General features: G+C 37.1%; 1 protein-coding gene across 2 annotated transcripts in view; it reads right to left on the reverse strand.

Annotated features, from left to right (window-relative positions):
- Positions 1-444: 444 nt before the first annotated feature.
- Positions 445-15,926, reverse strand: part of LOC150077938 (uncharacterized) — a 635,130-nt gene continuing 619,648 nt past the window's right edge. For both annotated transcript variants that reach the window (XM_090384667.1, XM_090384666.1), the window contains one exon: positions 445-975. In XM_090384667.1, the coding sequence (XP_090240793.1) occupies positions 901-975 (75 nt within the window). In that variant the 3' untranslated portion in view covers positions 445-900. The remainder of the gene's footprint in view (positions 976-15,926) is intronic.

The following is a 15,926-nucleotide window of genomic DNA, read 5'->3' on the forward strand; positions in this document are numbered from 1 at the left end:
AGTACTTAAAAATCATCTTTAACTTATGTATGTGTATCTTTTCATTTTTATTATTTGTGTAGTTAATATCTCATACCTTTAGGTCATTTTCCCTTCTAAGAAGTTCCAAACCTCCAATCCCTTGAAAAATTCTTATCCCGGTTCTACTGTATATATATCTATGCACACATGTGCAAATTTTGGGAAGGTATACATTTACATTAATTAATAAAATTCCTAATTAGAAAAAACCCATCTGATCTGAAAATTTTAATTAAGATACAAGATATATATATAAATAAAATGTTTTGCATTTAAAACAATAAAAAAATTTATTCCAAGTCTTTTATTTACATAAATTTTGCTTGAAATACATTTAATTTTGAAATCAACTAATTTTTAAAGATGGCTTTATAAATATCCTCAGTAACCAGGTTATTCTCTTGGTAAAGAGATTTTTTTTTTTTAGATACAACTTTCACACGGCACAGTTTCTGAAAGTTTCAAAAATGTTCTTGATGACGAAAATAGCTTGTTTCATATATTAAATACAAGTCTGTATTAAAGAATAAATGATTTCTGGACCTTTTCCACAGACATCACTCCTCTGATACCCGATGAAATTCAACCTGCAACAGTTCTGCTCAGAAGATGAGATCGCAGCACTCAAAAACGAATATTACACACATCAGAGTAACATTTTAAAACACCATTCTTGCATCTCTTAGAGTAACTCACTGAAAATTGTTCTTTTCCCCCCCACCTTCACATATAACTTAACCTGATAAAATATGCCAAATATAACTTATCTGCAGGCACTACACTTTGTAACCTTAAATTTTCATACAAAATGAACTTTCCTTTTCACAACTTGAAGTATATACAAATAAGCCTTTGGATCAGTTCAGTATAGCTGGCTAGCTATAAGTCAGATGGATTTTTAGTCTGCAAAACTGACAAGGCATCTTTCACTGTATGATAGATGATATTCTTTATCTGCATTAAAAAACAAAAATGATTCTAATATTTGAAGTAAAATTCAAAATTTCAATTAAAAATAAATGTTTACTAAAATAAGAGGATATTAGAATTTTAAAGGGAAAACAACTTCTACTGCTGAACAAATCCATATAGTAATATAGGAATCCATAAAACAGGTTAACTTGTGCTTGAGAATTTCAATGAGAAAAGATTTTTCAGTGTTTCAACCTTTATTTATGTAATAGGTGTTAATTTTTTTGAATGATTTAGTACTGATGTGACAAGATTTTTTCTCTTTGTAAGAAAGAAAAATTCAGGTCACATCCTTGGTAAAAAAAATAATAATAATAATAATAATAAAAAAAAAATATATAAATAAGATCTTGATTGTAAGGTTCACTGGTACACGCAGGTACCAGGATTCTACAATACCCTTCACGGCACCATATATATCTATATATATAGGTGACGTGTACCACATGATGCGTATATTTCATGTTAGAAAAATTTAACTTAGAAACTAAGTTAGATTAGATTAAATTTCGAATATATAATAGGGATAGGTATTAAACAAGTGAAGTAATGTGTCCCAGGATAGAAAGGAGTAAAAAGCTTGCAAAGTAGCGTTAAATAATCGCTAAACTTTGTTTAGGCGAGAACAGTTTTTATAGCAGAAAAGGAGCATCTCGGAAACTGTGTTCGATAAACTAATGGCTCACGAGAAATAAAAATATATAGAAAGGTACGAAAGCATAGAGAATACTTAAAACATAAAGAATATTTCTAACGAGCTATTAGTTTATCGAACCCAACATCCAAGATGCACCTTTTCTGCTATAAACACTGTTCGCGCCTAAACAGTATAGCAGCCTACCACTTTTCTAACTTACAAGATCTTCAAGTGGAAGACTATATCAAAATTCTTCCTAAAATTTAAGTAAATTATAGCAATTATTTCTTACATCTAGTTTTTTAGTTTGGGGACTATTTAATGCTACTTTGCAAGCTTTTTTACTCCTTTCTATCCTGGGACACATTACTTCACGTGTTAAATACCTACCCCTATTATATTTTATTTTAATTATTTCCTTAACTTTCCGATTTCTTACACACGGGGTTGCTATCTTATACCACAAATACTTCAAAACAGATTTACACTACACTTTTTATTACCCTCCACTGCAGTACAGACCTTCTCTACGATTATATACCTACTTAACCTCAGTAAGTTATCCTACTTCTTCTTAATCTTTGCAGTCTGCCTCTGTCGGGTTAGCCATGAAATATACGTAAGCCATACTATTTAAATTTTAACCCTGATCTTCAACACTGAACCCCCACGTGTACCGCATGATGCATATATTTCATGTTAGAAACAGAGACCGTACTTCTTGCCATTTTTCCCTTCGATTTCAGCGGCTGGCCCCAGAAGAAGGCACTGAAATCATAGGATACACATGGCATTAAGTAATTTGAATTACTTATTATTATCATCTTTCTCACTTCTTTATTCTCCGTAATTACAATTTCAGTTATGTTAGCACACTGACACTACTACCTACCTTTATACTCTCCACTTATGTATCCATTATGGTCATTGGGTTCTTTCTGCTTAAATATAGCAGTGTCCCAGGTCTATAAACCATTAATTAATTAATATTTTATACCATTAAATTCTTATAAAAAGTTACATATATATATATATATATATTTTTTTTTTCCTCCCACAGAAACATCACTGTTTCATTTTGTAACTGGGTATATACACTGAGTATTCACTGAATTATGACCACCCCTATGAAAACTGAATGTGACCTGTTGACCACGAGGTACGAGAGTGCGGAGTTAATCGACCTATGTAGCATAGATAAGGTTTCAGTGGTTCAGTAGGTAGTAAAATTCCGAGCGTGATGGGTAAAAGGAAGGATTTATCGGACTTTGATAAAGGGCAGATTGTGGGTGCTCAACGAGCTGGTGCCTCGAATTCCCAAATTGCTGAACTGGTGGGGTGTTCGACAGCTGCCATAGTTAAAGTATACCAGGATTGGCGTAAAAATGGTCAAACAATGACCCCACGGCAAAACTGCCAAACAGCAAAAGGTTGACATTAGAGTTGAGCGCTGGGTCCAACGACTTGTATAGGTGCAGCACTGTTGAAGAGTTGACTACTCAATACAACATGGGCCAACCCGGAACAATATTTGGCATGAACAACATGCATTGCATGCTTGCACGTATGGGCTATACCAGCAGACGACCCCCTACGGCATCCTCTGCTAACCAAGGTTCATTGGTGTAAAAGACTCACCTGGTGCAAAGAGCATGCAAGTCGGATGTTTGAAGGCCAGAAGGACGTGTGCTGGTCGGATGAGTAACATTATTTACTCCACACTGTGGATGGTTGTGTACAGATTTGGCGTCAACAACATGAGGCTCTTGATCCATCATGCATGGTATCAAAAAGTGCAGGCCGGTGGAGGTGGATGTATGTTGTGGGGCATGTTTCATTGGCAGGAACTCGGACCGCTGATGCATAATGTGGAATAACGTATCAGTGGTCTCAGCTATCGTCAACTGCTTGCTGACTGTGTAACCCTCCTATGTTACACTTTTTCCCGAATGGCGATAATGTCTTCCAAGATGATAAAGTGCCGAACCAGTGGGCGCTTGTTGTGCAGGAATGGTTTGAGGAACACAGTTCTGACTTCCAGCATATTGATTGGCCTCCAAAATCTGCTGATATCAATCCCACAGAGCATTTGTGGGACACTATGGAAAGGCGCATCTGGATACACCAATCACCTCCATACTTGCATTGCTGACTGCATTACACACAGCTTGGTTGGCCATACCTCCCGACACTTCATTTTTTATATCTTTATGAATCATCAATGACACATCGAATAGCTGCTGTACTGAGGGCAAAAGGAGCTACGAAGTATTAGGTAGGTGGTCATAATTCAGTGTATTTCTGCATGTATGCCATATCAACAAATTTCATTACTTCATACAACATGTGTCCCCCCCCACACCTTTTCTTTACTACTGAATACATTATGAATAGTCAAAATAATCGACCTTATGTGCAAAAAGATCTAAACTTTCCAAACACTTCCACATTTACTTCATAAATATATGTGGTATGTTCCAATCTCAATATTGTCCATTTACACTTATAGTCTGCCAAGCTCTATTTACTTTTTCTGACAGAATCATGATTATCAGTTGAATCAACCACTCAGTTGTCATTACCTGCCAGAAACTTAGTAATTTCGTATCTCCATGATCCTCTCTGGCTTAAAATCTCTCCACCCCATTCTGTCAAATTTATCAAATTTATCGATTTCCAAATTCCATTAAATACATGGAATGCTGACTTCCTCTCTTTAAAATTTTTCTCCAGTCCAACTTTCCCAACAGTCAGCTTATTATCCTTTGCGATTTTAATGGTCACAACTCCAGCTGGCTGAGATGCTGAAACTTTTGCAATTAGAACTGGCCCCTCAACCACACACACACAGAATGTTCATTTACATACAAGAATCAAGAATACCAGGCAATCCTAACCACACAGCCAACATCCTTGATCTTTTTCTCATGAACAAGCGAGGTCTCATGTTGTTTGGCATTACAAGAATGCAAAATGGGATGATCTCAGAGATTTCTTAAAATCTTGGTTGGATTTTGAAATATAGCAAAAGCTTAATAGTTCAGTACCTCTTAAACCTTTTATTACAAAATTCATATAAAGAAGATGAAATAAAATTAGAACTTAAAATTAAACTCCATCAGTAATTAAAATAGGGCTCAGAGGAAAACAATGCATTCCTTCTTCCTATGGTTGTCATACATCAATTTACTAAAGTAAACAGCTAAAGAAGGATAAAATGTAGGAAGTCAAGAGTCTAAATGGGGGACTTTCAATTGAATCATCATCAGTTGACAAATTTTGAGCAAGTGAAGAAGGGGTTTATAAAGTTGTTCCAGTTCCCTTGATGCTTTGAGTTAGACACGTGGTAATTTAAAACGCGCTACACTTCATATTGGGGAGAGGCCGGCTGGTACTTTGGCACTTAATATTCTGAATGATGTGTTCTGGCAATACCTTTTCTAATGCATTTTGTGAAGAGTCTTGCCAGTTTTTGTGTCATGTCTCTTCCTTCCAATTTCAACAACTCTACAGTAACTTCACCTTACCCCGGGGCTTTCTGTTTCTTCATTTTCTTCAAACACGTTCTACCTCATCAGGAAGGATATCGGGTATGTCGTGTGCGTCACTAATTTGTGATTCATCTTCCTCACTGCTGGCATCAATCCCTCACTCCTTGTATAATTCTCTATAGTACTCCTTTGCTATTTATAAGTACACCATCGCGATTTTTCAGTTTCAGCATCATTTGTCTTTCTGTATAACTGCTAATGGCTGCTGATTTAAATCCTTTATTTTCCCTTAATGCTTGTTCTACTTTTCTTGTATTAAATCTTATGTCCTCTCTGAGTCTCTGCATCTTACCATTGTGAGATCACTTCCAACATTTACCTTGTACAGGACGGTAACATCATTGACAATATATCTTGTGTTAGTGAGGATGAAGTCGATTTCATTAGTTGTTAATCCATTTGGGCTCTTCCATGTCCACCTTCTGTTCACAGTTTTCTTGGAAATAGTGTTCATTGAGATTCTGAAAATTCCATGTCTTTTACCTCATTCATCAATTCCAAAATTTCTTATAGTTCCCCTTTCTGCACGGTTCTGTCTCTTTCCACCTTAGCATTGAAGTTCCCCATAATAATAGCATAGTTGGTTATCTGCTCATCTAGAAAAGACTCTCAATTTTGGTGTACATTTCTTCAACCTTTTAATCATCATGGCTCGATGTTGGTGCATAAATCATTATAACCTTTAGCTCGTACTTCTTAGAAATCCTGAGTAGTAGTCTTGACACCCTTGGTGATGTACTTTTGAATTCCAAAATGTTGTTTTTTATATCTGTATGGACCAGAAAGCCAACTCCACCTTCACTCCTTTCACATTTTCCATTGGTGTACAGCAGATTTCCAATTGATAAACTTATAAGTGATTAATTTCTTCTTGTTTCAGCCAAACTGATGATATTCCAATTCACATTTTCTAATTCCTGTTCCAGCTCTAATATCCTGTCTTCATCAATCAGCGATCTTACGTTGTAACAGGCCAAGTTCAGTTTTTGTGCATGGCAGTCTGGTCATACCCACATATTCTTAGCACTCTCTTCTTCCACTCTGATCCTCTCACTGCCGTAAGAGGGGAAGTGAAAGCCGCTGGGGACTGAGGGCCATTTCTTTTGTCTTGCTGTCATGTGCTAGAGGATTTGATTTTTTTCCTCTTCACACTGACCAGGCATCTTAGGAGAACCACTCTACACGTTCATTGCCATCTAAGTGATGTAACAGGGCTTACCATCGAGAAGGTGTGCACGAGTGGATTTTAGGGAGGCAGGCAAACCGGACTTCTCCTAAATCTTCTGTAATAGAAAGATATTGGATGCTTCAGTGTTTTAGACTGAGTGGCGCCTCCGTAGCCAGGAGCAGTAGTGCATAGCACATGCTTCTTGGTTAGGCCGGAGTTCGAGCCCGTGATGACCAAATACAGAGGATGCGGAAGGTCAGGGAATGACCACCACATACCTCCAGTCTGGATAAAGGATGAGGGGTGGCGTCAGGAAGGGCATTCGGCCGAAAAAATTGCAAGCCAAAACAATAAAAAAAAACCGCTGACCCCATATATAAAATAAAGGCGAGGGAAAAAAAAAAAAGAGTTTTAGACTGAGTGTCTGTGACACACAGAACGCCTGTTCCCCTCTAATAGGTAGGTACTGAACTATTAACCTTTTGCTATATTTCAATATATGATTATACCAACAGTACCTTAAGTCATAACTGTAAACTACTGTAATCTTGGTTGGATTACCGTTTCAAATCTTCTGATATCAATGTTTGTTCAGATCATGTCAGTGAAATCATTCTGGTAGAAATGAAATCCATTATTCTGCCTTAAAATCTCATCCTTTCACTAAACTTGGTTTTCCAATAAATGTACTAATATTGCAAATGGCTTGCATCTAAACCTCTAGGTTCATCTGCTGCCTACAAATCTCGCAACAATTGTACTGCAATTATTAGCCAGTCCAAAATAGGTTTTTAACAGACTAAGAGTAGAAAACTTGTTCCTTGTCCAAATGACAGTCAAGCATGCTGGTGTCTTGCCTAAGCTATTGGCCACAATGTTGGCCCACTGTACTCTTACCTGTTAAAACCTGATGGTTCTATTTCTATCTCAGACAAAGTTAAATTCGATTTACTAGCATCCTTGGTCACATTTGGTCCTCGAGGTTGTCGCAAATGTTCTCTCAGATATGCGAGACAAGCTGTACTTGCTACCTGGGAGTCTAAAACGCTGATGGAACTTGGGTGAACTCAAGTCAAGTGGACCCAATTTCAGTGAAATCTGGTCAGCCTGTGGCAGCCAAATTCTCTGATTGCACCTTCACAACGGTGGGATTGTTAGTAATCCTGGACATAATCCCCATGCGCAAGCACACTGTGGGGTAACCACCCATGTGTTAACCAACGTAAGCAGGGTTCGAGGTGTGGCACCCACACCACATGGAGGAATGTCGCCCCCTCTGCAATACTAGGTGGTAGATGACTCATGAACCAGTGCAATACCACCACTCTGCTCATTGGAGGCTTGAAATTCTCTGGAGACTAAACATAGGTTTAGTCTCCAGAGCCAAGTTCCGGTAAAAAATCTTCCCCAACTCTTCCATCATGCAGTACGACTGATGTCTTTTGAGGTTATGATGGACATCATGGTGAGATCCAAACTTCCGTACATTTCGAGGGTACAAGTCTAAAATGGTGTTCACAGGCCGGCCGACCGCTAGTTATTACACCGTACTGAACCTATTGGTAACTCTCTGGGAGGTTTCCGGATCAGCTAGCGTATAATCTTGCTACCTCTACTCTGCCAGATAGTGACTGGAGGGAGTCCGAGTAGTGGGTATGCAGGGGAAATTGTCGAGGCCACATTATGTCAAGGATCTGGTTATATTCTTACCATGTGTATGCCATATCCAAAAATTTCATTACTTCATACAGCATGCCCACCTCCACTTTTCTTAAATTATTTGCTGTACGATTCCTTTCATCTCAAAGGTGGTAACTTGTGCATATGTCTGTTCTGATATTCCTTATCAAAGACTGGGTAATTTGGAATCTCCTCTTTTCGACCTTCTCTGGCTTAAATTCTCTGTACCTCATTCTGTCAAATTCAACTGTTGTCTCTACAATTCTCTCAACTCCACCAATCACTAATCTTCTAAACAAGCTTCCATCTTATGGTTCCCAAACTGCTTTTTGTAATTGGTTATCCAGTTTTCTCTCTGATCGCTCACTGAGCGTGAGCGGCCAGAGAGAAAACTGGATAACCACTCACTGTCTTCTTTCTCCAGTAATTATGGTGTCCCCCAAGCTTCAGCTCTTTCCCCCCACTCTTTTCCTCTTGCATATTAATGACCTTCCATTGACCTATCCATAGTTTTGCCGATGATAGCACATTGCATTCCACTTTGAGAAACCTTACCCTGTTCGATCAGCTTCAACCTCTCGAATATCCACCACCAATTCCTTAAATGCCGATCTCCAGGTAATTCTCCAGTGGAGCAAAGACAACTTAGGTGATTTCAATCATTCTAAAACCCAGTCCTGTCATATATCTCGCAAAAAGGATTCTTTAGCACCTATGCCTGTCTTTGGTGACACTCCGATTTCTAGGCAAGATGATATATCTCTTTTGGGGATTACCCTGACTTCTAATCTCTCTTGGCACAAGTACATTACAAATACTGCTTCCTTTGAATCTAAAAAACTTGTTTTTCTCTTTCGCCCTTGGCATTACTTTCTTCCAAAGAGCTGTTCAATCTGTACATATCGCAAATCAGCCCTACCATGGAATATTTTCCCACACCTGGGGCGGTGCCCCAACCTCTCTCAACCAATCTCTAAGAGAAACTCTTCACTCTGTGTCTCATAGACATTCTGTTTCTGCTGCATGCCCTTTCTATAGATACTTCCATGGGCACTGTTCTTCTGAATTAGTTTCTATAATTCCCGCTCTCTCTTTCAAAACAGTTTGAACAGTGCCATCACCAGCCAACATCTATTTACTGTCCAATTTCAAACTCACAGAACCAACTTTTCATCTTTCTCGTTTATTCATTCAACTGCCGTTTTCTGGAACAACCTTCCTTCTTACATACGTATTTCCTGAAAATTACAGTCTAAAGAAGTTCAAGTCTAATGTCAACAACTATCTTTTTTTGTCTTTTCAACCTCCAACCCAAGCACGGTGTTAAGTACTACAGGTTCTAATACCTCTCGTGTTTGGAGTTTTCTTAAAAAAAAAAAAAAAAAAAACACACCCCCCCTACTTTTTTTTTTTTTTTTTTTATCTAATTCTTGTATTAATGATCTTGGAAAACCACCAACCACCAGGATACTCCATTCAATGCCTCCTGTGGTCTTCAGTCAAAAGGATGTCAGAAGACTTTTTAACAGCTGTGATTTCAAGGAAACTCCAGGCCCTGGTGTTATTTCTCCAGTTATTCTCAAAACCTATGCTCCTGAGCCTACTCTTGTTCTGTGTTGGCTTTTTACACTTATTTATTCAACCGGTGTTCTTTCATCTGCTAGGACATTTGCTCGTACCCACTCAGTTATTAAAAAAGGGATAACTCCCTCCAATCCAATTATCATCTGATTGCACTTGCTTACCTCTACATTTTCTAAAGTAATTGAGAAAACCATCAACTGCAAACTCCTAATAACCCTGAAACCTTCCATTAATGATCTTGGTAAACCACCTCCTACAATTCCCAGTATACTTAGGCAAACTCTTGAAGGAAGGGGATGAATCAGATTGGTCCTCTTGATATCAATGGTTTTACTGTTGATGACCTTCTCAGGTTGCTGACAAACTGAATGAGTATTTTGCATTTACTGTAGAGGGAAGCGGAGGACAGAAGTTAATTAAACTCTAACAGAGAGCTTTAATGATTTTGTAATAACTGAGAGCAAAGTGGAGGAGAAACTGTTGAAGTGAAACATATAAGAAAGGGATCTGGGATGGATGGCATCTATTCAATTATATTAAAGGCAGCAAGGAAGTAAGCAAACCCTTAACCATAATTATGAGAGCATCCTTGGAAAATAATGGTGTCACTGGTTAAAGAAGCTTTGTAGGATCATCTAGACAAGACAGTATATATAGTAAAGAGACAGCATTGGTTTGTTTAGGGGGAGTCTTGTCTGGCCAATTTGATTGGATAATATGCGGTCCCAAAGGAACTAGATGCAAAACATAAGACTTTAAGAATTCCTCCAGTCTCTGACAGGATTTGGAACCAGACCTCTCCAAATGAATATTACAAGTAGTTCTGTAAAAGCCTCTATACGTCACATGGTTCACATATGAAATTATGGATGACACATGTTTTGTAAGGGTGATGTAAACTTTCTGAAAATTTATTATTTATTTTTGATGGATTCAATTTCAGCTCTCAAGAAGTTGTTGGGGAGGGTAAAACTTTGTGAAATTTCCTCTGTCATTCTACAGTAAAAGAAATTATGGATAACACATGTTTTCTAAGGGTTGTTATTGTTATTGTTTGTTATTTGGTTTTTAGGAGCATTAGCAACTAAGGCCGTATTGCTCCGGGATATGCAGTGGTCATTCCCTGACCTTTCCGCATCCTCCATATTTGGTGGTCACGGGCTTGAACCCTGGTCTAATTAAGAAGCATGTGCTATGCACTCCTGCTTCTGCTCACCTGGCTACGGAGGCGCCATTTTGTAAGGGTGATGTAAACTTTCTGAAAATTTATTATTTATTTTTGATGGATTCAATTTCAGCTCTGAAGAAGTTACTGTGGAGAGTTGTGAAATTTGCTGTCATTCTACAGTAAAAGAAATTCTCTTGAATTTCTCACAACTCTACTATACCAAATTTGTGAGTTTATGTCAACCTACACAAATTAATTTATGGTGCAGTCAGCCAAAAATGTTTTGAGAATCACTGCACTATACTGTCACAGAGAACCATTCATTGAGAACACCCCTTGATGGCTGTGTGAAACAATTCCACATGCAAATATTTGTATTAGACAACTTCATAGAAGTTGAATACAAACCTTCATGATCAACTCCTGAAAAGGGAGTATTCTAGGACCACTTTGATTATTCACAAAATAAAAAACTAAGAAAATGTTAAATGATTTTTTTTTTTTTTTGGTTAATTACAAAAACAACAGCTACAAAATGATTTTGTAGTTAACATTGTTAACTAAACTCTCGACACTGATCCAGAAACTCATGTAAGGGTTACATCACTAATCAAGGATTAGAGAAATAACATAAAGGCGATATATACAGGTAGCCCTCGATTTACATCGAGGTTAGGTTCCTGGGGGGACGCGCAAATGGAATCAATCGGAAATCACAGGGTTAGGTTCCGGCACCGCCGACCGGGCTAGTCAGGTAGGTAAAGTGCCTGCCTGGAAACCCAAAGGTCGCAGGTTCAATTCCTGCCTCGGGCTTGGATCACAGTAAAATGCAAAAACTTTGGGAGGTGCAATATGGCTATAGAAGCTGATGTGCCAACAACTAATACAAAAAAAAAAAAAAAAAAAAAGTTCCGCCACCAAATATTTTACCTAGCACTTTGCATCGATTGTTTTATTTTATTATTTATAACTATGAAGAATTAGCATTCTTCACAGTTGAAGTAATAGGCATATTCATAGCTCTACACACAGTACGGTGACTTTCACCACTTCCATCCTCCAAATATTGCACTACGATTCAATGAACTACTTTTACCAGACATGGCACCTCTTTATTCTATTAAATTAAAAACTTTACAACACGATGGCAAAAACTTCACACGACTATCACTATTATTATATTATTTAATTTATTAACAGCACAATTATAACAAATTGTTATAATTTCGTAACAAATTTCCAACACGTGTAAATAGCATAAACAACTGAATGCTTCACTGCATTGACCACGAGTGGCTACTTTGAGGGCGGGAATCTCTCTCTCTCTCTCTCTCTCTCTCTCTCTCTCTCTGATATGGATGTGCTAATTGCTGATTGGCTCAGATTGTCCTAAATCACACGAACAGTGCATGATATATAGCACAGTATGATGCCGATAAATTGTCTGATGATTTTAAACTTTCAATTTATAAAAAAATTGCAAAAAAAAAAAAAAAAAACCCAACCCAAAATAAATAAATAAAAATAAAATTGCTGTTGTGGTCAGTGATCAGTGCTATTGCAAATCGGACCAGTGCAAAACGAGGGATACCTGTACAATAATATTTCAATAAAAATGACGAAATGTGTCAAGTGCACTAAAATTATTTTCATTACAGAAGATGTTTTTAATTATATTGAGCATATAAAGAAACAAAGATACAGTACAGAATTAATGTGCACTATGACAATAAGATGGATTTTTGGATGGATAGAATTCAGGAAATATAGTCACATACTGAACAGCAATATCCCAGTTTGTCTGAAACATAAAATAATGAACCAATGTATACTCCCCACCATGACTTATGGAAGTGAAACCTGGGCACTCACCAAAAGAATGGAAGAGAAGAATGGAACAAATCATATTGGGAATCAGACTGTTAGATAAGAAGAGAAACACATGGTTAGGCAACAAACTCAAGTAAAGGACATTCTTATAAAAACTAAAGAACTAAAATGGTCCTGGGCAGGACACATAGCTCGAAGACATGATGACAGATGGACTAAGAAAATAACAGAATGGTATCCATGAGGAGCTAGAAGAAAACCTGGGAGACGAAGGCGGAGATGGATAGATGAAATTCATGAGTTTTTGGGTAGTAAATGGATGGCCAGTGCTCAAAACAGAAGGAACTGGAAAGTTGCTGGAGAGGCCTTCATCCTGCAGTGGATTGAAAATGGCTGATGATGATGATGATGACAATAATATCTTTCACTTTTTATTTCCGTCTGTTTTCTTAGTTTAGATTTTAAGTTAAAGTTTTCTTAGATTTTAAAGTTATCTTTTGTTTCATGCTATCTTCAGCTGTTGTGTATTTCCAATTTTCTTTTAAGCTTATTTTTGTTGATTGTTACAATTTTGCATATAAAAATAAGTACCCAGACAAAAAAACATTAGTCACTTGTGCATTTTTCAATTACACAGGCGACTTCAACATTCGACACAAACTGTTTAATGAATTCTTGTTGGTAGGAATTTAAGAAGAACTCTTAAACAGTTTATAGTAATACTAGGCCATTTTGAAAACTGAGCCCATAATTCATCCAAATTTTGTGGATGTTGTTATGTTTTCACTTTCTGCCATGCGTTCTCTACAGCAGGTTTCTTTTAAGAGTTCAGTCATACCAGGGTATCCCTTCTCGGGCAAAGATAATTTGAGAGTAGTTTTAATAATACTATTTTATCTGGACAAACACTTTATTTTAGTTAGTGAAGAAAACACACTTACTTCCCACAGCAGGTGAAACATTGCCTGGGGCACTACATTTAAATAACATACAATATGTATATACTGGATCACTTAAGAGTGTAGACCAATAAAATTAGATGATGGGGAGGGGGGAATAATGGATTATATAACTTTATCATTCTTTTAAGATTCAATAAACTGAACTGTGATTATAACATGAGTAGTGTTTTACACACTGAAATTAATAAAGGGTTTGGGTTTTTAAGTTGTGATTCAATAAAGTGGCTGATTCGATTAACCAGCGATTCCTATAAGAAGAACCAACTGAATTTTATTGAATTGTTTAACAGTAGAGGCCCGGTGAACTGAATAGTTATCCTCCTGTATTCTAGGATGTATTCCAAGGCATCACTGACCCACCATCAGCTATGATACCTTGTACAAAATCTGGATGAAATGCCTCACTGCTACTCCTGTTAACTTGGTACCTGTTATCAATAGAGTACATGCAAAATCCAAATTTTACATGTACTCTATTGATAACAGGTTATGCAGGTCATGTTATGCAATTCTCTTTGCAGTGTTTTCTCAGAAATTGGCTGATGTGGTTCTTCATTAACAGTTGGCAGCAATTTTTTGTTTTGTTTTAAATCATTTTTTGTTTACCAGATGTGATATTTGTCACCAATCATGATCACTTTCAACCAGAATACTGCCAATGATTTCTATATACACTATTCCTCTTATTAGTGATTTTTTTCTGTAAACACCAGAAAATTCAGCTACTTCTCTAACAGTAGGTCCTTTAGACCTGCTGACAAATGCTATCACTCCTTCTCACCACTAACATCTTTTATGCATCCCCTCTTTCATGGTAGAAAACTTTTCTTCTGAACTCACAGACGGCAGTGCTTTTTTTGTAAAAAAAATAGGTGCCAGTACTATTTTTCCTGATAGTAAATATGATTCTTTACTATCATGAAAAATTGAAAATTAAAAGGATATAAAAAGTAAAGTACTCTGATATTGTTACTTTATTTTTTTCTGATATTGTTACTTCAGTAGTAATGTTTTTAGAATAAGAACAACAAATTAAATTTATTAACACAGTTTAAATTTATTATTCAAGTTTATAAAAAAATAAGTAAAAATAATTTCATAATAAAGTTTTTGTAGAATATTCTTAATAAAAGTTTCGAATATTTTCAATTTTACTTTTACATGCAACAAGATATGGAAAATGTAACACATTAAAGAAATCTAACTTTTTTGAATTTTTTTTTTAATATGGTCACTGTACGGGAAAGGGTTGGACACTGCTGCAGTAGAAGGTGGGCCAGAGCCCATTGGAAATACACCATGAACTGCTCACTCTTTACCAGCGTGACGACTCCGTATGTGGGACAGGTGGTCAGATAGGTTTTACCAGGTACCACTAAGTTGCAGAATGGTAATCCCTTTAGCTCTCTTAATATGTGCAGCAGCACTAATTGCCTGAAGGCCAGTGCCTCCGTAGCCAGGTGGGCAGGAGCAGCAGTGTGTAGCACACGCTTCTTGATTAGACTGGGGTTTGAGCCTGTGACCACCAAATACGGAGGATGTGGAAAGGTCAGGGAATGACCACCGCATATCCCCGGAGCAATATGGCCTTAGTTGCTAACAAACAGCCTGAAGGCCAGAAATGCTAACAGTGCGTACAGAGTTAATTCGGAATAATATATTACAAATTTCGAAGTGCACTGTATCCAAATGTCACACGTCACTGTGAATAAAGGTGCCGGTACAATGTACCATTGCATACCGTCCCAAAAAAAGCACTGACAGATGGTATACCTGCAAATAGAGAAAATGGCTTAATCTTATGCTATAAGCAAACATGTGTAGAAGATACATGTGTATGTTCAATCTGCTATATGTGCTAAATACCACAAATGATTTAATTTTTTTGTCTGGTGTGGTGAACACGCAGCTGACAATATTGAAGCTATGAAGAAATGGAAGATAATTTAATAAATGTTTTACTAACACAGAATGACATCTTCAACAAAAGTGGCTTTTTTTTAAGTTTCTACAAGATAAAATGCTTACATTTAAAAATGGAAAAAAAAAAAAAAAAAATTGCAAAATGGATTACCATTCTTATAGTGGCAAATGTGCCTTGCACAAAGAAGCTTTCTTAATCACTGAGGAAACCAAGAAGCCCCGATGCTTTAAAGGTTTGAAGACAATTCTGGCTATGTATTTTATGAAAACCCTATAGTACTTAGTACCGTGCATGGGTTGAAGGAGAAGTATGGGGGAAGGGGGATGTCGGAAACTTTGCTATAGAGACTAAACATGGGTTTCACCACTTCAAGCCTCCAATAAGCAAAGCTTGGATGGTATCAAAAACCTATGAGAGTGAATCAGAGAC

The sequence above is a fragment of the Mastigoproctus giganteus genome, chromosome 11 (genome assembly GCF_048544385.1).
Source record: "Mastigoproctus giganteus isolate SK-2022 chromosome 11, ASM4854438v1, whole genome shotgun sequence".
Lineage (NCBI taxonomy): Eukaryota > Metazoa > Arthropoda > Arachnida > Uropygi > Thelyphonidae > Mastigoproctus > Mastigoproctus giganteus.